Below are 27180 nucleotides of genomic sequence, written 5' to 3' on the forward strand. Positions count from 1 at the left end.
CCATTTTTTTTCTTTTTTTTTCGGGTAAATATTTGCAAAAATATTATTTCAATGTATTCCATCTTATTACAGTAATATTTTAATAAAGACTGTAAATGACAAAAGTAATAACAGAAGCAATTGTGAGGAATTTTTCTAATTGAGATTTTTTTATTTCTCGGTTATACGCGCGCATTTTTTAAAACAATATTATAATTCATTGTCCAGGTCCAGATAATGATTTGTCCATAAACTTCTTTTTCGCAAAACAGAGCCACCATTTACTTGGTTTTCCATCCTCACCGTATACTTTTTCAACAATCCTAACAGCTGTTTCTTGTCTGATTTGATGAATATACTGTCTCATGAGATCTATAAAATTACATAAAGTAACATTATATTAACTAAAAATATGAGGGAAGTGTGTATTATTATTTTTGAATTATCCAATAGTGTTTGATACTTGCCTGCTTCAGTAGGACTGGTTGGTTTAGCATATACAGAATTCAAGGGAAAACCAGGATCACCAGGTATATCAAATTTGGAGATAGCAAGAGAAAACATTTCATTCATAGCTTGTGGATGCGTTGCACATTTTTGTAACTTCTTTAAGCATTCGGTAATAAACAGGGTGATATAGATTAAAACTCTATCAGCCTCGCTCTGCAAAAAAACATAGTTTCTCACATATATAGCATTATATTATTTCACAATGTAAAGCATTACCTTAATCTCATATGTCCTAAAGAATACATTTGCTTTAAAGAAATATAATGCTTCATCAATTATATCCTGTTCTTTGTTGTTAAAAGAAGGCGCAGGGCCTCTGAATGTGGTCTTGATTGGTAACAGTGCCATGTTTCCGATTGTGCCATGGTTTTTTGTAAAGCTCGAATGATACGCCTAAAATTACAACAATATGTAAGTAAAAAGTTCTGAATTATAACTATGTGTTAGAAAGAAAGAGGGAATTGTATGACTAATTCATTATTAATAATATATATATATTTCATTACACATAATAAGTCTTCATATATACATATATGTATTGTTTATCATTAAATATATTTCCTAAAATCTATACATGATAATTTTCGAAATATTTAATATAAATGTAGATTGAAATTGAAACAAAAATTTAAACTGAAGAGAAAATATAAATAACATGCGCTATGGTTATGTTACTCGGGTAACGCCCTCACAATTATATTTATTTTGAAATATTGCTCGATTCTATATTAACGTATTAAAATTTATTATAAAAACTTACAGGCATGATGAGAGAGATGATACAATAATTGATTTCCTAAAAGTTACTTTCGTCTATTGCAATGGATGATACATCGGTTGTGACATTCTGCGATACGTCAACTAATGAACAGCGAGCACTGATAAGCAGTTCCTAGATGGCCAGATCTCGCTTCTCGCTCTTTACCGTATGATATTTATGGATGCATTACATTAGGCTTCTCTTCTGTAGCCTTTCGTAATAAAAAAAAAAGAAAAAAACTGTGTCAAAATCTGCATGTCTTGCACTTAGAAATACTATAAAAAGATTATTCTTTACATACTTTAAAGCTATTACGTAATAAAAATTTAAATTAAAAATTAACAAAATATGAAAATGTAATTAAATACAAAATTAATTAAGGTGTTAATATATATTTTTAAACATGTTATTTTTATATTTTTGTATATATTTATTTATGAAATATTGAATATTATGTATTTTGTGTGTGTGTGTTGACATAGCTCTTTTATTTTTGTACAATTAATATAAAATTATAGTTTCGCAATAGAATACATTTCAATAAAAGTTAGCGTATTAATTACGATTAGATGTTATGACATTAAATTATTCTGTAAAAAAATTATTATTCTGTAAAACTATTATATTACGAATATATAAACATACTATTGAAATGCGATTAAAATAATTCATCATAGGACAAAATGCAGATTTATTTTTAATACAAATAACAATCGGCAGTAATATAACAATTATATAATAATTAAAATTTACATAATTAAAAATAAAATGCAAATGCTATTCGATTGAAAAAAAGAAGCATTAATTGAGATGATTTGATTAAAATTATAATTATTTAAAGCTATTTAATCTCATATTTTTACAAATATATAATTAACAATGCACGTATAAAAAGAAAGATTCACATTTTTCATGCAATATAAAGAGAAACATATGTTTTCATATATGTTCCTTGTTTTATCATTAACATTTAAATATCTGGAAAATATATCAACAGGAGTATTATGCATTATCAATCATTATATAGAAATTTGAGATTTATAACTATTAAATTTATGCTATGTGTGTGATTACAATATTTATAATTTATACCCTGCAATATTATAAAGATACTATTCATATATTGAAACATTGAGACAACCTCTTCTCTATTCGTAATTAAACAATTTAGTACTATTAGCATTATTGTACTACAAACTGACGAACTAATCTGTGGAAAAATTTTGTCGTCAAATCAATATTGTCACTTGCTGTAAACGCGTTACACTCATATGCCCATGATTGCAATTTTGGATAAGATCTATATAATTCGTATAACATTTCTATTTTTTTCCTATAGAGACTTTTATCCTATAGAGATTTTCTTTTGTTACTTCTATAAAAAGTTAAATATTGAATAGTATCACTACTTCATTAAGAAGTAAAATTCTTCGTTTTAGTTAATCATATTTTTACTTTATTTTACTAGGCACGTTCTAATTGAGATAATTATTGTGTATGCACTTGTATAAAATAGCTTTTTTTTCAACCAAAGAAAGATGATATATAGTTTCAATAAATATATGATGTAAATCGTATATATATATGCATATTTCTGCTTTTGTCTCTTGTTTCCTTTTCGCTATTTCGACTTATATGAATTGATTAAATTGATATATTTTGATAAGTACATTTTTCCAAAACTAGATACGTATTTCGGAACATGCTGCAATTGATATTTCAGGATATAATTGATATCTTTCAGAGAGCGAGATTAATAAATTCGATATTGCTAAATTATTAAAATTATTAAAATATTAATCATTATAATAAAAAATAAATCATCATGTATCAAGTAAAAATTAATATATACATATTCCTCACACACATACATACAGTACACACAACGTTTACACATTGTATTTCTTATCCTACATAAAAAATATAGTGGCATAAAAAGAAATATTTTTTTCAATAAATTGCATTTTCATTTTCATTTAACAAATGAATAATGAATAATTTCACAGCGAAAGAATTTCCAATGTCAAGATGCGAATTCAGAACGTGAGCGTTGAAGATCGCTCGAAGAAACCTGCGGTTGAGTATCGTGGGTTTTCTCTTTTGTGAAGCAAAGGTACGCTCTCCGAATACTTATAGTGATCGCCGTACTCATGTCTATAGCTATCGTATGCCAAGCATTTTTGTAATGCAGCCTGTTGCTTGACACGTTCAGACGCTTGCAGATTTTTGTACATTTTGCTATACTCATCTTGTGCTACCGACTCATATTTTTGTTCTACAACGAACATCGATGAGGAATTATTGTCCCTCATCTTCCCTACAAGTTTATTAATTGCAAAGGGAATTTTATATAGAATATAATTAAATTTTCGAGTAACGTACAACGAAAGCAACATATTCTTAATTGTTAATACACATCAAAACAAACTCTATAATATTATCTAATACTATCTAAAAAATAAATTTGATAATCTGATATTGTGACTATCTAATGATACATCCAATTTTCGAAAACAAAATTTTCTCTAATCAAAAACAACAATCTCCTTGTTTTGGCGATTACTATTATTATTTTAGCATAAAATACAGCATATTAAAATATGAGAGTTGATGGTATATAAATACCTGTTTTACCAACCATTCTGGCATTCTATTTTACTCGAAGGATTTTCCGGAGACGGATTATTTGAACTATTATTTGAACTTTCATCGTCTTTAACGAATCTTATCAAGAACATTGCCAATGCCCCTACTATGGGAGGAATGCCGGCTAAGAAGAAAGGCAGATCGTAGGTACCTATTGTATTTATAACATAATTAATTTTTTATTTTTGAAAATAAATATATAACAAAATTTCAAGAGAAAAAGGATTTTTTTCTTTTCTTTTACTTCCTCATTCTCTATAGACGATGAAATAATTATTAAGAACGTTACCAGTGTGATCATACAGAAGTCCCGCGATGGGTGGACCAACTGTCAGAGGTATAGAGCACATTCCTAAAAGAAAGCCAATAGCTTGAGTCGCTCCACTACGACCGCAAGTATCGAACACAATCGGGCCAAGTAATGATATAAAACATCCGTCAAATAGGCCCATGCCTAGCGAGATAATCAGGAGCACGAGAAAGGACTTAGTGGTCGGAAGAAGCATCGTGAGGATGCCAATACTTATAAATGATATCTAAAGAAAACAAGAGTTCTATTTTTGACATCTAAATATCGAATGTCTTACGAAAGAAGGAAAGTGCAGCGTAAAATATTCTTCAGATACAGTTCATTTACCTGTTGTAACAATATTCGATTTACTTTCGGCAAGTCAGCAATGTAACCGAAAATTAAACGGCCAATACCGGAAGTGATACCGATACACATAACAGGTAGTTTGCCATCGGCATCCTTGAATGTCGTAGTCACAAACTTTCCTATGTGGACATATGGAACGAAATATCTGCAGCAAAATACAATGAATAGTTTTAATATCTATACGAATAGATTTATATGTAAAGTTAAATAATTCTGTAATTAAATAAGAAGAATATAATTGTGCAATAGAAGATAAATAATATTCTCGTAAAAGAATAAAGTTCAAGAGAAAGCTTATCAATCTCGCAGTTGTTAATCACCATAAATATCATTTCGAGAAACTTTCTAGACGAAAGTACTCAAACGGAGATTAGTTTGTGACTGTATTAATTTATTGGGATTATCTATTTGGGTTTAATTTTCACAACTTGAGATGTTATTTATATATCATGAACCGTGATAAACCGAGAACATATTTCATTTACATCGGGAAGTAATTGGAGCTAAGAATAATAATAATGCAATCGACTCACCCAAAGAGAGCAACAGGAATAGAGACAGACCACACGACATATCGTTTTCTTTTCCAAATAGATACATTTATGAATTCTTTTAGACTATTTCGTAATGACTTCGCGTTATGTTGCGATTCATCTTCCTGTGGTGTATTCACTAAAAAAAATATGATTTTTGAGCTTCCCATCTTCGTTATACACACTATAGTTATTAACTATAATTATTAACACTACAGTTATTAATAAACTCTAAATGAAGTTTTAATGTATTTCTAAATGTAATAAAAATTGTACAATTTCGCATATAAAATCTACTTCGCGTAAATATTTAATTTTAAGAGTAATTAAAGATAAAGCAAGTTTTATATAATAATCCTTATGTGACACTTTATACATATCCTTGTAAAAAATAAATAAAAATGGAAATAAAAAAAATCGATCGCAAATATTTACAAACTTTGAAGAAAACTTACGTGGTATCGGCTTGAAAAGAATCGCACAAGCCATGATAATAGTCGTGAGTGCGGCCAGGCTTCTTAGTGTTCCTTCCAGACCTAAGTGCCGTAATAGATATTCTATCAGGAACGGAATGAGCGTCGTGAATATGGAACTTCCGGCTGTGACAATGCCATTCACTAGGCCTAGATACTTTTTGAAATAATGACCCAATATCGCCAAGCTCGGGGTGTAAGCGAGACTTGCACCAAGTCCATACATAACACCGTATGTTAAATAGAGCACTTCCACCTGATGAAACATAAAGGGATGTATTTTTTTTTTGGTAACTGAGTTATGAGAATTACCATGAGGAAAAATCGATCAGAGTATCTTCTTTTTTTTACCTTATCTGTTAACAGCGAGGAAAGAAGCAGGCCAGCAGACGCGATCACACCCCCTACAAAGGTGGTAATTTGGATGCCGAATTTATCCGTCAGCATACCGGCGATCGGCGATAGGAAAAATGTCATTCCAATAGTTAATGAGCCAACCAAAGCTACAACAATTTCATTTCGAATTAATTAACACAAATATGAGAGTCTTTTAAGATTAATTCAAAAGAGAATTTTCTCTCGATAGAAAAAAATCAAGGAAAATATGTGTCTGTAAAGCTGGCATGACAATTTACGAATTTAAAAAAAAAATACTAAGAGTTCTGATAGCACTTTTCTACAGTTCTACAGTTCCTGATAAAAATTAAAAAGAGTTCCGCATTCCTTATATTAAAAAATCGAAATCGAAAAAATGTCGTCCTAACTTCGCGAATCTAGAACGATATATGTAATTATATCGATAATTAAATTTAAAATTGCATATGTAGGCTGAATTGGAGTAGAATTATCGGGAACTCTTGCTAAAAATAATGATATTCAACGCGTTTTGGTACTTTAGAGATAAGGATGTCGTTCTAGCTCTTAGTATTTTTTTTAAATTCGTAGATTGTCGTGCTTGCTCCACAGACATGGAAAATATCATATTTCTTTTAATAATTTTTTACATTATTATCTTATCTCCGAACTTTATGAATTTTGTAAGGTCCGTAATAGCCGTATTTCCTAACTTTTTGTTGATTTATGAATTTTTCATGAATTATAATTTATCTTTCAATTAAAGTTTTATTTAAGTAAAATGTGTACATTTATTATCAGAATTGATCAATGTGTCTTCACATTTCAATAGGCATAATTAAGGATTGAAATTCTGAGACAATAAACATATAACAATAATGGACGAGTAAACGATTATATATATGTCAATTAAAGATCGCGGTGAACAATAGAATGCACGTTGCAAATTAATAATGCGTATCTAGGCCGTATCATTTTATGAATTGTATTTCTTTTTCGAGATGAGAACGATTAAGTTATTTAAGCATCATCAGCAAGTAGCATAAATTAACCTTTATTACTATAAATGAATGTCTAATTATCGGACAATTTAGATTCTAGACAAGGGCATTACCTACATAAACAATTAATCTCGGTGACTTTTAATTTATGTATCGAGAGAATGATTCAACCTTTAACTACTCAGTTGGAATAGATCTAAACATGAAAAGAATAAAATAAAAAGAAAGAGAGAGAGAGAGAGAAGAGCGAACATATAACAATTTATAATAATAATAACGAAAGACACCGCTCATGTAATCGATTAGCGTTATCAAAATAAACAAACGGATCTAAAAGCACAAAGAATTCAGATAATGAGGTTCATCGAACTGCATATGCTTGTGATATCGCGATCGGTTTGAAAAACTGCGATATAATTATGAGATGCAATTATAAATCCCGGCCGGCGACATAAATTATCAATTGTTGCATGTATGATATCCAAATCAATACATATACACACAAATATATGATTAAACATTTTTTAAACCTCGAAATACATATATGATTTATGCATCCTATTACTAATCCGATGTTATTTAATTAGATTCGAAGATAAAATTATGAAATTCTACGTATAGCTGTTCCGATTTTAAAAGCTGTTACAACATACACCCTTGAGATATCGTTTGACTGTTTGGCGTGAACTATAGTCTAAATAAGATCATCTAAGGAGATTTTTATTTGCAAACATTCGGATACAATTAATTGGTTGATTTAATGTAAAAATTATATCGAAATGTATAATAATCAAAGATTCGTTAATAATTTGTTCTATTTCGATACCGATTCGATCAGAATTTCAATTTAACTTCAATGTTAGTTCGACGTCACATCAACTATATATTTTCGACTGAATATCGTACCTGCTTTGGAAGATACTTCAGCTTCACCGGCCTCCGTCAATCGTTTCTGAAGCTCCGGATAGATCAGGGAATACGTATTGATGATGCTAAAGAGCACACCGTTGATCATGAAGCTGCCGATCATGATCATCCAGGCCCTAAGGCCGCCATCGGGTGGCCCAACAATCATTCTCGTCGGTTCGCTCGCAAAATCCTCGTTAGTCTCTCTTCGCGCCACATTCCCATGTTCTCCGTTCATCGTGTCCTCTGCTTTGTGCATTCTTCTCGACTTCCCGATCGACGCATCGATCGTCAGTGCCACGCTCCCGGTTAAAAGGGGGTTGCCCTCACTCCAATCGGAATTGTCGGGATCGATCTGACGAGGCAGCACATGGCTCGCTGGGCCGATCGGATCCGCGGCTGTGCAATCGATCGTTTGGATTGACGCGGCATTATTTTTTGGAGTAAAACCGCCGACGTCACCCTGATCACCTCCCTCGTCGCTCGTCATTGTTATCGATAACTAGCTTCGTTGATTGTCGACTCCGTTTCTTCAGAAGGTACCTGTAAACTTCGGATACAAATTGTTAGATTATAGTTTCATTTTTTTTAACATTATATTGTTTAAGTGATAAATTATTTAGTTCACGTTAAATTGATTTTACCATCTTCTTACATACTTTTAATTTTAGAATATTTATATAATTAATATTAGTATCTCTCAAAAATTTTTTCAACTCATTAAGATTGTTTCACTAATAATTTATATGTAATTTATATGAGAATAGTTTATATGTGTGTCTTATAAATCATATAAAGCTTCATTTTTTTATTTAAGAACCCTCAACTTTAGTCTCTCCCTCAAAAAATGTAATTCTAAAAAACGACGATATGTAATAATTTTAAATAATGAATAATTGATACATTGGAGCGTATCTATGAATTTCAAATACAAATATTGTTAAAAGAGATTATCAAATGATCATTTCCTTTTTTTTCCATATTATATCGCTTAAGCAATAAGTTATCTAATTCACATTAAATTGATACGACATTTTATCATTTCTTTACATATTTTTGATTTCAAAATATTTATATAATTAATGCTAGCATCTCTTTCTCAAAATTCTTTGAATCATTGAGACTGTTTCACTGGAAATAATTTATATATGTATCTTATAGATTAAAGCTTAATTTTTTAAAAAGATTATCTAAGAATCCATAACATTAAATGAAAAAAAGAAGCATAGTATTTACGAATAATTAATAGATATATTGGTGTGTCAATAGTCTTGAAAATTACTATTATACATTACGTGCAATAAAGAAAAGTTGCAGCGCTTTTCGAAAATGCAAAAATACAAAAATAATTTAATCGAAAAAATATTCCAACTTTTTCATCTAGCACGAATACATGTATATCGCATGTGAAAGATATGCAATTGCTATATTTGTTGCACCGTGCAGTTACACAAAAGTCTGCGATGTAAGGCTTGATGAGTCTTTGAAGCAGAGAAATGAAGCTGGAGAATGCAGCTCCAAAGACTTGCAGTCTAACCATTTAACTAACAATACTCTGCCGATCTAGCACATCGGTATCAAGATACACCGGTAGTGTCTCGTATCAAATCATACGTAGCAAAATGAAACTACACACTAAAAGTATTTCAGATTATATCTTAGATATTATCGGATCTCAATAATGGGGCTGAATCGATCGAGTAGGCTTGATTTGTAGCGAAATAATGAAAGACTCAAACGAATAATAGAATATAAAAAAGATCTTCCTTTGTATTGTTTATCATCAAACTCTACTAGTGTTTCGCTTACAGATATTCTTGGTTGATTTTAACGATTATAGTGCGCAATGTTCACCGATCAAAAAGGAATTGGATGGAGGCAAAGGTACACGCATTTATAATAGCATTCATTTCGTATGTACTTTGCGTGGAAGAAATATGTGTCTTTTAATAATTTCAAATACATTTTGAATATGTAATACGTGTAAAGTAAAATACTTATTGATATGAAGTTATATAAAGTTACTTTTTTCATTCTTTGCTTTGAAAGACGACTATGTTAGGGTGTGTGATTTCTAATAAAAAATTTGTAAATGTGTTTTTACCTTGAGGAAAACTGGCTCACTTCTTGATTCCATTATTTCAATTGCTAATGTAGAAGTAAAAAATTTACAACGAATAAATTGAGCTTAATTAAGTTAAATGGTTTATTTTTATCGCAATTAATATTAATATGCCTATTTTTTATGTAAATATTTTATAATTAGACTAATAATGGAAAAGAAAATTACATTGATATAAATTACCTTAATATAAATTAATAAATGTTAATTTATACTGCTTGAACAAATATATAATTTATGATTAGACTAATAATGGAAAAAAAATTACATTGATCTAAATATAAATTAATAAATGCTAATTTATACTGCTTGAACAAATATATAATTATCAAGCTAATATTGGTTTCTTGTATTAATAATAATTAAATGTTTAGTTCAAGTTTAATACAAATAATATAATTACCAGTTTATACATTTCTTTACCAGGTTATACATTTCTTTACTCATTTTGTTGAACACTTAAGATCTCTCGTGTTTCTTAAATATATTTCTGATAACATAATGAGATGATATAAATTATGCCAATTTTGATTTAATTTTTATTGGTATAAATTATGTTAAATTAAAGTTTAAAAATTTTAAAATTTAAATTTTGAGAGAAGAATTACTCACACACCCTATTATAGCTCTTAGAATCATCCTAAAGTGATGCGTAATATTTGTATATTATTCATCATAATTGGCGACACACTATTCTCAACTTGATACACAACTTCATATCTCCTCATGCGAGTCAAACGTTTAATAGTCTTCAACAATTTAATAATCCTTCGATATTGTATCAATCATCAAACACTTTTTCGTGATATTTTCTTTTCAATAGATTTAAAAAAAATTAAAGCTGAAACACAAACAAATAATCTTCTTTTTCATAGATTTCGTAGATGCAAGTTAAAAATGTAATGAAGAGAATAATAATAAATGAAACACATTTACAAATAAATTCGAGAACTTGAGTAATTATTAGAAAATGAAAGTGAACATTATCACATATTGGTATAGTGTACGTCGACATATACATTTTAAAGATATGTCGCATATATATATGTTGATTGGATGTAATAAAAAGTAAGATAAGAATTATTTCGATGAGAGAGTAAAGCAATCTCACTTTTAAAATATATAAAAAAACATTTTTCAGAAAAAAAGAAAGTAAGGATATTGCATCTCGGAAAATTTATTAATTGTTATCATTATTTCACTTCATTTTTTACATAAAAATTCTATGCAATTTAATTTATGCAGCTTTCGTAAAAATTGATTATGTTTTTATACATATATATATTTTGCACGAGAAAATATATTACGTGTAATAAAATATTATAAAAAGAGTAAAATTTAATAAATCTTATAAAAACACTTAAGACATAGTAAGAAAGTATCAATTTGATAGATTTTTTTCGAATATTTTAAAATTCTCTAAGAATTAATTTTTTGAGAACAACTAATAATTTTTTTATTTATATGCTATATTAAATACTACATTTTTAAAACTGGAGTTGTGAAGACATATGTCAAGTGACAAATATCTTAAATTATTGTTTAATATATAAATTTTTTTTTAGAGATAATTTGTAACAACAAACTTTGATGTATTGACTTTGATTATTTACTATTATCGAAAGTGCAAAAATAGCATCAATAAAATTAGGTGTACAAAGTATTTTCGTTATCAAGAAGAGTCTGTATCCGAAAATTAAGTGATTAATGAATAAACATGCGATATTTGGTCACTTGCAATGTACGCGAATGTTGTGCATAAAAACAATGTAATCTTTTTTAATCGGTTTGTATATAAAATTCAGTGTTTTTCTGAACTATAAAGTCAAGTTGTACATCCATGGACATTTATATCCATCGAGCTATTGCATCAGCCGGTATAAAAGACGAACATCACGTGGTTAAACAATCATCAAACACAAACACTGACGTACATTATTCGTGTGGGGCCACCTGAAGATTTTTTTGACCTTGTGTCTGGGCAAAATTGCGCTTGATTAGCGAAATAAGTTCTTAGAATTAGACTCACGAAACTTTACGAAACATTCCGTACAATGTTCTCACACTCTGCATTTGATAATTATTTTTGGTGAACTTATAATTTGCATATATATATTACATATAATTAACTTGGATTATGTTTAAAAGAGCATCGAGACTATAACTTAAATATGTGAAATTTTTTCTCTGCGAAACAATAATTTTTATATTCCACATACTTTTTTTATTATCTCACTGTAAGAAGAAGGCATTGAACTATCCTAATATCGAATATATATTGGTTTATCGTAGAATACATGCAAAGCTCTCGATTAAATGAGCCTGATGATTCATCGGCCAAAATTACATGTCCAAGAACACTTATATACAAAAGAATTTCGACTTGGCGCGATGCCAATTCTCGAACTGATATCGAGTCCTAAAGTTCAGAGATTCTTGCTTTACTGCCGAGCTCATTGTTACATTTCAATAAAAAATAGCAATTAATGATGCAGTAGCAGGTCCTGCCAGATCCGCGATGTCTTATCAGTTAAATAAAAAAGTCGATTCTCGAAGATTTGCTATCGGGAAATTGCAGATATTTCCTCTGATAAGAATTAATATCGCGTCCCTTGGTTTATTCCACAATATACATAATAATTTTTCTCCATGTTCTTTTTTAAAAATTTATTTCTTTTTTATAAAACTTATTTTTCTACATTTTAAAAAATTGTCAGAAATTGTATAATTTTTAAATAAGTTTAATAATTAATGAATTAAATTACGTTCATTTAAAATGCAATAACTCTTGGCGATATTGAATTCATGAAATTACGCAAATTAAACTAAAATTCCAATCGAGACAGAATTACTGCTCGGTCAGCAGAGCACGTGGAAGGAATTTGTGCGCGGGCAATGGTCGAAAATGGCTGAGAGATTACCCGGTTCAGACGATCCTCGAGCGTGGCAGCGGGTGCGTCATGTACAATATATCTGTCGAAAATCGCAAACTTGAACGGAATCGCGTCGGTTCCGAGGAAGAGACTGCGTCGGCGGCGGCGAGAGAAAAAAAAAGAGAGCGAGAGGGAGGGAGATAGAAGAGAAAAACGAAAGAAAAAAAAAGAAAAGAAAATACGAAGCGCCCGACTAATCGCCCTCGAGGATCGACCGACCGATCGCGTCGTCGGACATAAACTAAGGAGGCGACCGACCGACGTTCGACGTCCCAGGGGACGAGTCGGGGGAAGAGGTCGAAAGTTTCGAGAGAGAACATGCTCTAATGCGTTAAGAGCGAAACTAACGAAGCGAGGAAAAGAGAGAACGACAGAGGAGCAGAATGTACAGATGGAAGAGAAGGAGGGAGAGATGAAGGCGGCACCGATAAGCCGGCGTGAATAGATGCAGCGGTCGGCGAAATATGCGTGAATTTGCTCGTGGACGACCATTCCTACTCTACGCAATTTTTCACGACATTCTTCCCGATGACGAAGACAGAGAAAAACGGAACGTCATCGTATATATATATATATATATATATATAACCACATGATAAGAAATTTCAAACAATTCTGACCGCTATATACTAATCTTGTTTTAAAATTGAGAAGCCAGTCTACTAGTTTTTCAACGATCCCATAATTAGATACGAGAATATATTGCCAGATGAACCTAACATAAAAATTCTTGATAAAAATTATCATTTGCCATGAATATAATTTCAAAAATAACATACAAATTATATAATTATATATAAATTATATGTATAAAATGTATGTATATTTAAATTATATATATTATAATATATTTTAAAAAGATGATAAATCTTGTCCATATATCAATTCATCATTTAGACATTTAATAAAAGCTCACAATATTATTAAAAATTAATATTTTATTTTCCAATTTTCTTATCAAGTATACTTTTTAAATATTTTTTTATTAGAATTGTATTAATTGTCATGAAAATCTTATATTGCAGATCTTGCAACTTTTCCAAATTTACATTGAAAATGTAAATAATAATAAGATTAATATAAGTTTATGTTGATATTGATAAAAGTATCTCTATTGATAATATAATATAAATTCACACATGTCTGGTATAACTTATATACAAATATTCATTCTTGTACAGATGTTTAACTCGACACACACATGAATTTTTAATGTTAATGCAAGAAAATATACATATAAGATTTCCACGTATATTTTATTTGTCTATATATTATAATTTGCATATGTTTGCATAATTGCAACATTCACGAAATGCATTTTAAATCAAAATTTTATAATTAATTATTGGCACATTTATGAAATAAAATTAAAAGCAAAAATGCACGTACATACACGTTATTATCATACAATAATATGCGTCCGATAATTTTTATTAATCGAGATATCTGTCCTAACCACTTGTCTATTTAGAGAAGTTTCCTTTTTTTTAAATGTCACATCAACCTCATGTAATATAACTTTAAACGACAAACTTTTTATTGTGTGCGTATATTTGTGTGCACAATCTCTTAAATATTTCACATATCGTAGAAAAACTCACTAGAATAACAAATTTAATAAATACTCGGAGAATTTAATAAATACTCGGAGAAACTTTGCATCTATATATAACATGTAATGCATCTATATTTGCACAATTTTAAGCAGTAATTATAAAGATATGATATTGCAAAGCTTTTTTATATACATTAACAATTAGGTTGAAGATTTCGACAAAACTCAAACGCTTTATTACACCTAACTAAACGTGACCCATACTATTTGGCTGACTGGCCTACTGACTTTGAAAGGCACCGATTAAGATTATATGAGCCATGCGATGGTGCGATCGATTGTCACATACCACGAGAAATGTATACGGTTAATCTCCATAATACACGAACAATTTTATTGCCACGAGAAGCTTCGGTTATATCTGAACCAACAACTTATGACGTATTATCGACGTAGAGTTCAGAGACGATGATAACATAATCGCCCAAGTGACATGCGCCAACTAATGTAAAAAAATGCTGTTTTGTCATTACACAGAGGCTCGTGTATATTTTATTTTCTATTGTATTCTTAACATTAGAGAGCACGTTCGGAGCACATTATATAACATCTCGCATGAACAACGTAAACGTGATAGATGCGAAACCATCTATGCGTCTTCATTGATGATTATTGATTGAGGAGTATCAGCTGATCGCAAAAAATAGTTTTATAAAATAAATGAATAAATTGGCAGTTTAAATATGTAATGTGACGTTAATACTGTTTGTGACAATTTTTTGTGAAAGTTTATGCCGAAATTAAAAAATAAAATATCAATTTACTTAGACTTTCTGCACCTGACGCTGATATATATACACACACACACACACACACACACACACATATATATATATATATATATATATTCCACTCAGAGAAAGTCCTGAGATTATGAAAAATTTAGAAAACTTTTTGATAAAGAAGAAAAAAGAAAGTTGACTGACGCAATAAGAAAATTACAATTAAATAAATCGAATTTATCGATCTGTCGACAAATTGATTTATGATAACAAATCTCGATTGAATAATCACCGAATATATTCGGCTCAATTTTCGGCTTAATTTAAGAGTATATATATATATATATATATATATATATATATATATATACATACTCTTTAATAATTATATAATTATATAATTATTATCTTTTATCGGATAGAGATATCACGACAACTTCGACTCGTCTAATAAATTCACTTGACAAATGAGATTTTTAATCAATTTGTCGTATACAGGCAAAAATTAAATTGCAAACCGGAAATGATTGTCTTTTCACAACTTTATTTTCGCACGACATCGCTTGTCTTTCTTCGTTATCTCGATTATCAAAGATCTCCCTTAAATCCATCAAATCCACCTTTCCCGTTTCAAACTTTTCTTTATGTTTGTCAAATAACAGATCGTTAAAAAATACCATACAAAACAGTACGTACTTGGAAATGATTTCTTGAATTTGATGATAATGAGTGTTAACATCGATGACTTTTGATCCAATCGATCGAGCGGCTCGCTTGCCACGTGAAACGCTCCATGTGGTTCAATGCGCCTTCGATGATATCTCGTATCTGTCAGAGTCGTTTCGCATAATTTTCCACGAATTCACATAGTGTTGATTGACATTTCAAAAAACTTTTTCCTTCTTTGAATTTATTTGACATCACGTCTTTTGATCTTCCTTTAATTGATATCCGCGTCTTCTTCGAAAAAAAACTGGAGCAACAAAATGGAAGTGAATGTATAAGACTTCGTGTCTAGCAGAGAAATTTAATAATTTCCGGATTTTTCAAAACAGGTGGCGTTCAGAAATCTTTCCTTTTTTTAGTATAAAAGTTACGCTTACCCGAAAAAGATCGAAATTTTTTCATTTCAAACTATCCTCTTCCTCTTTAAAAAGAATGCAGCACTGCTTTAATGTCAGGTGATGACATCTTTAATTAAACTCCGAAACCTGTTGCAACTTTGTATTGCTTTACCAACATCGAATCACCTGTCGTAATATTGAAAAAATGTTGAAATTGTTCAATTTATTAATAATTTATTAACGAGAAATGTAGATTTATTGAATTAAAAAATATTTTTCAGCAAAAAAAGGTATTTAAAAGGCAAAAAAAGGTATTCTATGAATTAATAATTCATAAAATGACTCATTAATTCAACGACCCATTTTATCTTCAGTGAACATGACAGTTCACTATTCTTTCAAATATGCATGCTGATAATCCAACAATAAGACTCTGTACGTGACGTGAGGTTATATTTGATAACTGCAATTGCCAGAGTTGCACGAGTATCAGTTGCACGTTTCTTCGGCTTTAAAGTGACAAGTTAAATGTTTATATAAAAAGAAAGATGTCCAGCGTAGATTGGGAAGAAGTCAAGAGGCTGGCCGCCGATTTCCAGAAGGCGCAGCTCAGCTCGACTTTACAAAAGTATGAGACATCATTACTCTCCACAATCTGGATCAATCTAAAAATTTCATTTTCGTATTAATTTCTGATAATTGTAAAGTGATTATAAATAATAATAGTAAAGTGTGCAAATAAATCATATTAAAATGTCAGATGTTTTTATTATTCAATTCATATCTTGCGTATGGTATTTGTATTGTAATAGTTCATGACAGTTTTTTAAGCAAGTTTAAACATATGGAATGTGATAATAATATATTGACAAATTTATTTTTATTGAATATAGAATTTTAAGAAAGATTAGTTTTATTTATATTAATTATACTTATTATAATTTATATTAATAAGAATAAAAATAAAATTTATGTTTTTTTATATCAATTTACTGCAATACTAGAGAAAATTTACAATTTTTTAAATAAATTCATTACTTATTAATATTTGTCATCTTTTACAGCAATCTAATATAATTAAATTTATGTTACAGACTTTCTGAACGGAATTGTATAGAGATTATAACAACATTGGTAGAAAACAAGCTTTTGGATATCATATTTACCAATGATGGCAAAGAATATGTAACTCCCCAGCATCTTGGGAAAGAAATCAAGGATGAATTGTATATTCATGGTGGAAAAATTAGTTTAGTCGACTTAGCGCAAATTCTTAATGTTAATTTATCACAAGTAACTAAAGTAGTAACAGAAATTGAGAAGCACAATAAAGGACTAAAAGTAATATTGGGACAACTCATCGATAGAAGTTATATAAATAAAATTGCAGAAGAGATAAACGATAAACTTGTACAACATGGTTGTATCAATGTGGCTGAATTGACACTTACTTATAATTTACCAGCTGAATTCCTACAATCAGTTATTGAAAAAGAATTGGGAAAGATAATACACGCCACGCAAGATTACCAAGACCCTAAGGTCTTTTATACCGAAAGCTTTATCGCTAAAAATAGGGCAAAAATTAGAGGTGCTTTGTCTGCTGTCACAAAACCTACACCACTATCTGCAATATTGGGTCAATGTGGAGTTCCAGAAAGGATATTTTTCTGTAAGTACGAAAATATAATATATTAACATTATAAAAAGATAATTAATAACTTTTTAACACAAGTTTTTCTATTGTTTGCTAAATATTATGTTTGATATTCTATTTATATTATAGCAATTCTGGATGGTCTACAAGAAGTAAAACAGGTGCCTGGAGTTGTAACTGGGAAACAGAGTGGAAATAGCATTTACATACCTACTATATATTCTAAAAGCCAGAATGAGTGGGTTGAAAACTTTTATAAGCAAAATGGATATTTAGGTAAAATATATAATTTAGAATAATTTTTAGGAAATTCTTAAATATCACTCAATCTAATGTACTTTTATTTTTCAGAATATGATGCGCTTATAAGACTTGGGATATCGGACCCATCAGGTTTTGTAAAACGTCATTTTCCAAATGAGAACATGATCTATTTAAAATCAGTAGCTGTGGGAACAGTGGTAATGGATCAAGTTGATGCTAATATCGAAGAAATCGTTGCAACCGGATCTTTTGTTGATCTTTATCCCCTTTTACCATCTGTATTTAGTGACGAGGATGCGGAAATTCTCCTAAAATTAGCTACAAAGAAAACAAAAGTCAATGTCCATATATTTGCTAAAACAGTTGCAATTTCTGATGCCTTTTTACAGACTTTAACTAAATCCCTTGAAATCGTAGCAGAACAAAAGGCTCGAGAAGTAGTAGCTAATGGAAAATGGATTCAATCTATTGCTGAAAATAAATTGAAATCAAAATCTGCAGATCTTATAATTGAAAATAAAACGAGTAAAAAGGAGGAACGGAGAAAAAAGGCAGTTGTTGGTAAAGCAGGTGGCGGTAGCCAAGGTAGGGAAACCAAGACAAAATCTACAAAGAAGAAGTATCTTCAAGGAAAGACACAAGAAAATGAGTCCGATGAAGATGAAACGAGGCAGACATCGGTCGGAAAGGGCGAGATTACGTTAATATCTTTGGAAGAAGTAAAAGCGAAAGTTATGGAAGACGAGAATATATCCGTAATTGAAGAATTGGCGAACGAATTAATGTATTATCTGCAACCGAAATTGAATAAATCCGCGTTATCGTTGGCAGAACAATTGGCGCAATCCAACAAGACCACGAATCTAAGTGAGATCAGTGAGCGCCTAAATGTTTTAATAATGAATATTCGAATATTCGACAAGGGCATTAAACATTTAGATAAAGCGGATCAAATCCCACTGACCAAATATCTACTCAAGTCGCTAGGTCTCGATTTTGTAACGAGTATATTTAAATTGGCTGCTCAACAGAATATGCTACAAGTGGCAGAGAATCTTACGACAGAGATAAGGCAAAGATTATTGCTCGAACTACCTGCAGATGTTAAAGAACCATTAACTGCTGTTCACAAAACAATAATGGGAGATTCTGTGGAAGATTTTTTGAATACCGTTGATGGAGCAATGGCAGCTTGCTGTTTGGTCCTGAAAAAATATGATAAGAAAAAAGAGCGACCACAGGTGCATGCTCATAGAGAAGCTCTGTTGGAAGAATTAAACGCCACGCAAGATCCCGCATTAGCATTGCATTTAGTTACTAGCGTGCTTTTCACCGCTGTCACACAAAATGCCTTGCATATGTCTGGTAGACATGTAACAACTGTTCTCACATTCCTCCGAAAACAATTAGAACCTGATACAATATCGATTCTTTCTAAATATCATGGTATGTAATCAATACAATAATCTATAAAATAATTATAAAAAAATCTTTTTTTATAGTGAAATTAAAAAATATTTTTTTCCACACAGACTTGGTACTTAATCTACTAAGTGCCTCTGATGAAAATGTAAAAATGGAAGTCTCCAGAGCTTTGGAAGAAGGATTAATGGATATAAAAAATATCGCCAACAATTTCAAGCAACATGTGAAAACAGACAAGTCTTGAAAGGGATAATATAACTGATTGTATAAATAAAATAATTTGTAAAATAATTTAGATTTACTCGCATTATATTGATATTTAACATAATTACTATTGTATTTTATGATAAAATACAAAGAAGATATATTAACACAATTTTTAAAAAGGTCAATTTTTATACAAAAAAAATCCATGAGCCATAATTTATTAATATTGTGATGCTTTCACTATGATGTTTGATAAATGTGTGTGTGTTTGTATGCATGTGCCTGGGTGTATATATGCATGTGTATGTGTTGCATATGTATGCATTTGTATTTTACAAAATCCTAATATCTATCTTTCAATAAAACTTCATTTTTTATTATTTTTTACAGTCAGTTCAATATTAGATGGGAATGTAATTAGATATACACTAATGAACTTACCTATATATGTACATAATTTTGTGTATATATAATTTAGAAGACACTTGATCGTCATTCTTGTATATACAGATAAATATCACAAATGCAGTTCTTGTAACATTGGGTTACAAAGTCGCTAAGATTCTCGTGAATCCGACACACACCGGTACCACAGTCTGTCCAATACCCCAAAATAATGCATATAAAGGAGGCATTTGATAACCAGATGCTCTGTACACAAAGGCAACTGCTGCCGAACTAATAACACCCGATGTCAATGGTAACAACACACCCATTATTATGATAAGCAGCGGAAAAAATCTGTGTGTATATAATGGATCATGAATGAACTGTTTACTCACATATGTGAATAACACATTTAAAACTTACATACTTGCCGTATTTGTGCTGTCGCAGAGTAGCAAAACAAATCGCGCCAGCAATTGTGTGCACAAATATTGAAGAGAATAGGGCCCACAGAAATATTTGATACCACATTTCTGGAAAAAGAAATTTTCATTCAATTTTCATATATAAATACAGATAAGACATGACATAATTTATCATAAAATGTGCATGCACTTATAATGTACTTATACGATTATATATACCTGCGAATGATGTCAAAGGTGTAGTGAATATGTTGCCGGAATTCACATTTCGTAATGCCATTTGCGGCCGCAGTGAATTGATATCCGTTTGCACATCCATATGAACATCAATGAGAAAGAGACTTTTCGAACAATCGACTCTATTTACGAGACGTACGAATTTTTTCGTAAATTTTTGCTCCCTTTATGCTAGTTTGACAATTGTCGATGAGGTTACGTCGATGCATCGTTAAGAAATTATTCCGGAGTTATTGACTATTATCACAGTTACGACGCACAAGAAACGACGATAATGATAATCATATAAATGGATATACATTCTTTATAAAATGAGACGGAAAAAAATGGAAGGAATTTAAATATTCATGTGTTTAGTTATCAAATTTGACATTGTTCGTCGTTATTTATGGCGTTTTCGAATGGTCGGGTTTGACCGATCCGGGGTAGTTTACTGGACGTCATTGACCAATCACAGCCATTCTTTTGAAGAATGTATGTTACATTCAGAAGAATAGCTGTGATTGGTCAATGGCCGGTATTCATAGTCCGTTCTTATATTTAAAATCGTCTTAAGAACCCATTCAACCAATCAATGACCGCATTGCAGCTATTTGATTGGTTGAATGGGTTCTTAAGACGATCTTAAATATAAGAACGGACTATGAATACCGGCCAATGACGTCTAGTAAACTACCCGACCATTCGAAAACGCCATCTGCGAAAGAACACTTCTAACACTTCTAACACTTTTAACACTTTTAAGGCCATCACACACAAAATTGCATAGCTGCACATGCATAGCATAAGACCATATCACCCAATGAGCATCGAGTATTAAGTCGCCATATTGACTTACATAACATAATACTCGATGCTCATTGGTCCATATAGTCTTATGTTATGCATATGCAGCTATGCAATTTTGTGTGTGATGGCCTTTATTGTTAGATATCCTATGTCACGCATTTTTTTTAATTTTAAAATTACTTTATAAATTAAAAATGTAACAAAAATCATTTAGACACATATATTTAATATCCTTTACTCCTTTTCCACGAGTTTGACATGATCCTTATTGAGCAAAACATGAATGAAGCATGTTGTCTGACGCTTCTTTTCGCGCATGTGCAACATAATGAGCAGTGAAATCCAGGGACGCGCAGGAAATAAGAGCGAAAATTTTAGTACTTCTAATAATAATATTATAAGTTAATAATTTTAATAATAATTAATATATTTAGTACAAAAAGCAACAGATATTGCACATCTAAAAAAGAATTATCGTAATTATCTAACACATTTTTTATTGCGCATGCGCGAAATTTATCTTCTCCATCTATATATCTTACACGTCCATAGTGTCGATTCATGAGAGGAGTTGTAGGAGAGAAGGGTCTGTGGTCTGTGCTGGAGTCACGTGATTACAATACAGTGCTGAAGACATGGCGGATAAAGAGGAAAGCGAGAAGACCATCGCCGAGGACTTGGTTGTCACCAAGTATAAAATGGCCGGCGAGATCGTAAACCGTAAGGGAACGCTTCTATGGTGCTCATGCAAAATTCCTGCGACCGTAAATGCGCATCGTACGCGCGTTTTCCCCTTGATGTTGCCATATGGAATTCGGCGCGCCAATGCCGGGCTACTTTCGCAGCCATGTGCTAGACCTTTAAGTCCTCTCTAAGCATCTCCGATGTCCGATCCAATAGCGTTCTCTCGATCTATCAAATGCACGCTCGTTTAACAAACCGATTTTCTTTATTTCCGATCGTTCATCATTCATATAATTTCGGCCGCGAGTCATACGTCTGTATGTCCTCGAATTTTAATTACCTTGCACTTAAATAAGTTATATATAATTGCAATACATTTATCTTCTTGGCTTAATAGCGAGTTTACTTTCTAAGATAATAGTATGTAATGTATAAATATATTTGTTCATTATCTTGAGTTTACATAAAATTAGGATACTTGTGTGTGTGTGTATATATATATATATATATATGTGTCTACATATATTATTTGAATTATGACTAACAGATTCTATCCCATGACTGTGTTCTGAATTTTTCTCTGTCAGCATTCGAAATCTATATTTTACATTATGTATATTATAGATTTTCATTACTGACAGTGAATATCTCGGAATATGTATTGGTTTTATAATATATTCATTAAATGATAGAGATAATTTAATTACATTACGTACAATTGAAATAAGTACAAAGAATAGCTTCTGCAAGAAAAAAAGTTTTATTGATATATAACTTTGATGTGTAACTTTTTCATAATTATATTGTATTAATATATGCATATATATTTGTATATATATTTTTATGTATATATATTTTGCAGGGATATTAAAGCAAGTTTTAGACAAATGCGTTGCTGGAGCTTCTGTGAGAGAAATTTGTGAGTTTGGTGACAAACTACTTACAGAAGAAACTAACAAAGTTTTTAAAAAAGAGAAAGAACTCAAAAAGGGAATTGCTTTTCCAACTTGCATATCAGTCAATAATTGCATTTGTCATTTTTCACCCATTGCTAGTGAACCTGATCTTATTCTCAAAGATGAGGATATGGTTAAAGTGTAAGTATTTCTAAAAAACTTGCTTTATAAATTTTTACAAAATTTAATAGTACAAATAATATTATATTTTATTGGAAACACCTGAAACATGTCAAATAATGTTTGAATAATCTTGACATTTTATTTTTTAACTAGACTGATAAAATTATATGATTATAGTGATCTAGGAGCACATGTCGATGGTTTCATAGCTGTAGTGGCACACACTATTGTTATAAATTCTTCACCAGAGAAGAAAGTGACAGGCAAAAAAGCAGATGTAGTTTTAGCTGCACATTTTGCTTCTCAAGCTGCATTAAGGCTATTGAAACCAGGTACAGAGGTAAGATTGAAGATATTTATGTACTATATTATGTACTTTTTCATATGTTTTAGAATTAAAATGTGTTAAATTAAATTATATTTTAATATTATATATTTCAGACATACACAATAACAGGCACAGTAGAAAAAATATGTGATTCCTATAAATGTAAACCGATCGAAGGCATGTTAAGTCATCAATTAAAACAATTTAAGATTGATGGGGAGAAAACAATAATTCAAAATCCAAATGATGCACAAAAGAAGGAACATGAAAAGTATACACTTGAAACTCATGAGGTAAAAACTGCTTGAAACAATATTTAAGTTGAAATATATAATTAAAGTGAAAATTAATTATTTGTAAAATAAAAAAATATTCTCTCTTGATGATTGTGCTCAATGGCACATGTATTAACCTTATTATTTGTATTATCTATGTTCTTGCAAAATAAGCTAAAAGCTATTATTTTGTATCTTATTTAAAAAAAAAATATAAGAAAAAGTTTAAAATATTAAGTAATTTTTTAATTTATTATGTATTTAATTTCAGGTATATGCAATGGATGTATTAGTTAGCACAGGTGAAGGGATAGGAAGGGAACAGGACACTCGGGTCACAATATACAAAAAGACAGAGGAGACATATCAGCTTAAATTGAAGGCGTCTCGTATGTTCTACTCGGAAGTCTCCCACAAGCATGGTCTTATGCCATTCAATTTACGCACTTTTGAAGACGAAAAGAAAGCGAAAATGGCTGTTGTTGAATGTGTAAACCATAGGTTGATTGAGCCATTCCAAGTAAGAATTTATATATGTACTAATCTATCAATTCTCTACTAGTGGATGCCATTAATGAATGCCAGATTATTTATGACTCATATCTAAAAAACATTTTATAAAGTTTATACAATAATCAAACAAATATTTCATATATATACTCTTTATAGAGAGATCGATTACTTTTATTTTGAACATATTTTTTTTTATTTTCATGTATAAATATTCTTTTGAAAAGAGAAAAAATATATTTAAGAATTTATATACAAAATTAAGATATATCTATTATAAAATTTATTCTTGATAAGAGAAATCTTGAAATTTTTTCGTTCTGTTATGTGTGTTTGTTATATGTATAGTCCACTGTTTGATGGTTAATTATAATAGTATTGTGTGAGGAGAGCTCTAATATCATTTTTTTTAATGCAGGTGCTATATGAAAAACCAAATGAGTATGCTGCACAATTCAAATTTACAGTACTTTTGATGCCTAATGGACCTCATAAAATTACAGGAATTCCCTTTGATCTCGATATCTATCAGTCTGATTGTGTTGTGGACGATCCTGAATTGAAGGTAGAACATTATGATAAGGAAAATATGTAACAACTTTCTAATTATATTATTGTTATATTAATTATAACTAAAAATTTCAGAACCTTTTGTACTCTTCGGCAAATCCGAAATCGGCGAAAAAGAAGAAAAAGAAGGCTGAGAAAGCTGTAGATGTTGCAATGGAAGTCGATGCTAAGGCCTAACACTGTCATTTTCTAACACATACCATGACTTATATGACATCATGCACTATTTCAATATTTTTCATTTAGTGATTTAAGTAAAAGGCTGGACACTTTTTAAACACAAATCACTCAATATAATCATACCTTCGTTTAAATATTGCATTGATAAATTGCAAGTTGCATCAATGCCTTGCATTGTTATGCTCTTGCCATCAGCAATCGTCTGATATGTATCCACCTACTGACTTATCTGCTTACTTTCCTTCCTTCTTCTTTATTTTCCTACTTATGTATTTCATCCATCCAACAAAAGTGTTAAGTTCTGCCATTTGATACATATTACCTATTTACCTTCTTTCTTTTCTATCTATGTACTTCATCATTCGACGAAAGTATCAAGTTTAGCCGAGAATCAAACTTTATTATACATTATGTATGACAATTTCTCAACATTTAAGTTATACCAGAGTATCTTTTAATGTGGACCATGGTATTATTATTATTTATAGAGTGTTAATTATTCATATGACGATTACTTGCAATTGTAATGCATTACAAACTTTGAACTAACATTTTATATGTAACAATCTTGTGTGACAGTTTTCTGTGGAACACTTGGATTGGTTAAGCTAAAAGAAGTGAATCGTATAAACTCAAGATATATTGAGGAATATTTTCGCTTTCCTATATTGTAATTAAAATTATAAAATTGTATAGAATGCATTTCTCTTTATTTTATATACAGGATGTTAATTAATTATTGCTCATTAAGTACATAATAAGAATCTTTGATTCTTGACGAAAAATAAGCCGAAAATTTTGTTCTGTGATGCTTAACAAAAAGAAAATTGTTATATTTAATCACACACATGGTGCCGTCGCTAAACAGACATGTATCTATGAATCATGCGGCTGATAGTATATGTGACATCTGAGCACATGGTTTATGTATGGCTTTGTTTAAAAAACAATGCTCTGTATATTTGATTAGATGAATTTTAAAAATTTCCCTTACATTAAGGATTGGAAAAAATGATTCAGGATTTTATATTTATTTTCATTAAGAAATATTATTATGTATTTAGTAAACGCGAATTAATTAACACTCTTGTATATAAAATATACACACATATATGTATACATATACACTTAAAAATTTTAAATATCATAATTTTATGGATAAGCGAGTATATATTGCAACATCTGAATATTTGCACAAAATACGATTCATTTGAGTACTAGTTCTTTAGCCAATTTTATTTTGTGTCCAGCTATGAGAACTATACTATAATAAAGTTTAATTACAAATTGTACAATTGAAAAATGTCCATTCTGGGACATCGCATAAACAATGAAATGCCAATGATTCATCGAGTGTTTCGTTGCGAAAATACCCCCTACCAACAAAAAAAATAATTATTATATAAATTATATAAATCATTTCTACTCTGCACAGATTATAGATTGTGTGTGCAGTACATATTGTTAGAAGTTGGTTAAATTGATTAGATTGATAGAAACTGGAAATATATATATGATATTAAAGGAGACTTTATTTGAGCGAGATAAAAAAAAATAGATTTTTACAAAAAAATGGGGAGTAATATTGACTTGCCGATTCATCACAAGCCGCAAATGCAAATGAATATTGTATAATAATAGTTTTATATAAGAGGGATAATGTATCTGTTATAGATATTTTTTCTACTCAAGTTGTGCATATGTCGAATGTTATAGAGTGTGCTTGTATAACAAAATATCATTGTGCACTAACCATCATTTGCCTAAATATCTTTCCATAATTAGAATCGCATTTATAAAATTTTTGGCATTTGTAGAATTTTTATAGTTTTCTAACATTATTAAATTGGATGAAAAGGAAAGATTAATTTTAAAAAATTGCAATTA

The 27180-nt window shown here is 30.2% G+C and overlaps 5 protein-coding genes across 15 annotated transcripts; 2 read left to right on the forward strand and 3 right to left on the reverse strand.

Annotated features, from left to right (window-relative positions):
* Nucleotides 1-120: 120 nt before the first annotated feature.
* Nucleotides 121-1523, reverse strand: Arpc3a (Actin-related protein 2/3 complex, subunit 3A). Its single transcript, XM_083087317.1, has 4 exons — nt 1250-1523; nt 706-882; nt 447-642; nt 121-351 (listed from the first exon to the last, which is right to left on the reverse strand). Exons 1-4 carry the CDS (start codon nt 1253-1255, stop codon nt 197-199), a joined length of 534 nt encoding a protein of 177 aa, XP_082943443.1. The 5' UTR covers nt 1256-1523; the 3' UTR covers nt 121-196.
* Kar (monocarboxylate transporter 10-like protein kar) lies at nt 1326-20749 on the reverse strand. 11 transcript variants are annotated; one of them, XM_083087275.1, is made up of 14 exons: nt 18272-19885; nt 17728-17946; nt 16316-16941; nt 15909-16185; nt 10555-10783; nt 10346-10432; nt 7821-8370; nt 5911-6062; nt 5542-5815; nt 5087-5225; nt 4533-4698; nt 4185-4431; nt 3888-4046; nt 1924-3566 (listed from the first exon to the last, which is right to left on the reverse strand). In XM_083087275.1, the coding sequence occupies exons 7-14, from the start codon at nt 8308-8310 to the stop codon at nt 3286-3288; spliced, it is 1908 nt and encodes a 635-aa protein (XP_082943401.1). In that variant the 5' UTR covers nt 8311-8370; nt 10346-10432; nt 10555-10783; nt 15909-16185; nt 16316-16941; nt 17728-17946; nt 18272-19885; the 3' UTR covers nt 1924-3285. The 11 variants fall into 11 exon arrangements, with proteins under 11 accessions (XP_082943407.1, XP_082943401.1, XP_082943399.1 ...); XM_083087273.1 differs by lacking the exons at nt 10346-10432; nt 10555-10783 and adding an exon at nt 14780-15120; XM_083087274.1 differs by lacking the exons at nt 10346-10432; nt 10555-10783 and having other exon boundaries at nt 16316-16462; nt 16716-16941; nt 18272-19884.
* Ufl1 (UFM1 specific ligase 1) lies at nt 16662-19998 on the forward strand. The gene is made up of 5 exons (XM_083087267.1): nt 16662-16904; nt 17371-17948; nt 18063-18209; nt 18285-19643; nt 19730-19998. The coding sequence occupies exons 1-5, from the start codon at nt 16825-16827 to the stop codon at nt 19864-19866; spliced, it is 2301 nt and encodes a 766-aa protein (XP_082943393.1). The 5' UTR covers nt 16662-16824; the 3' UTR covers nt 19867-19998.
* Nucleotides 20271-21301, reverse strand: LOC145964493 (transmembrane protein 170A). The gene is made up of 3 exons (XM_083087318.1): nt 20861-21301; nt 20644-20749; nt 20271-20570 (listed from the first exon to the last, which is right to left on the reverse strand). The coding sequence occupies exons 1-3, from the start codon at nt 20958-20960 to the stop codon at nt 20375-20377; spliced, it is 402 nt and encodes a 133-aa protein (XP_082943444.1). The 5' UTR covers nt 20961-21301; the 3' UTR covers nt 20271-20374.
* A 926-nt stretch (nt 21302-22227) lies between these two features.
* LOC145964406 (proliferation-associated protein 2G4) lies at nt 22228-26638 on the forward strand. The gene is made up of 7 exons (XM_083087113.1): nt 22228-22387; nt 23214-23448; nt 23608-23770; nt 23872-24051; nt 24305-24553; nt 24962-25108; nt 25189-26638. The coding sequence occupies exons 1-7, from the start codon at nt 22303-22305 to the stop codon at nt 25288-25290; spliced, it is 1161 nt and encodes a 386-aa protein (XP_082943239.1). The 5' UTR covers nt 22228-22302; the 3' UTR covers nt 25291-26638.
* Nucleotides 26639-27180: the final 542 nt, after the last annotated feature.

The sequence above is a fragment of the Camponotus vicinus genome, unplaced genomic scaffold (assembly GCF_025532165.1).
Source record: "Camponotus vicinus isolate PSW18456_S1 unplaced genomic scaffold, iyCamVici1.0 SCAF_13, whole genome shotgun sequence".
Taxonomy (NCBI): Eukaryota; Metazoa; Arthropoda; class Insecta; order Hymenoptera; family Formicidae; genus Camponotus; species Camponotus vicinus.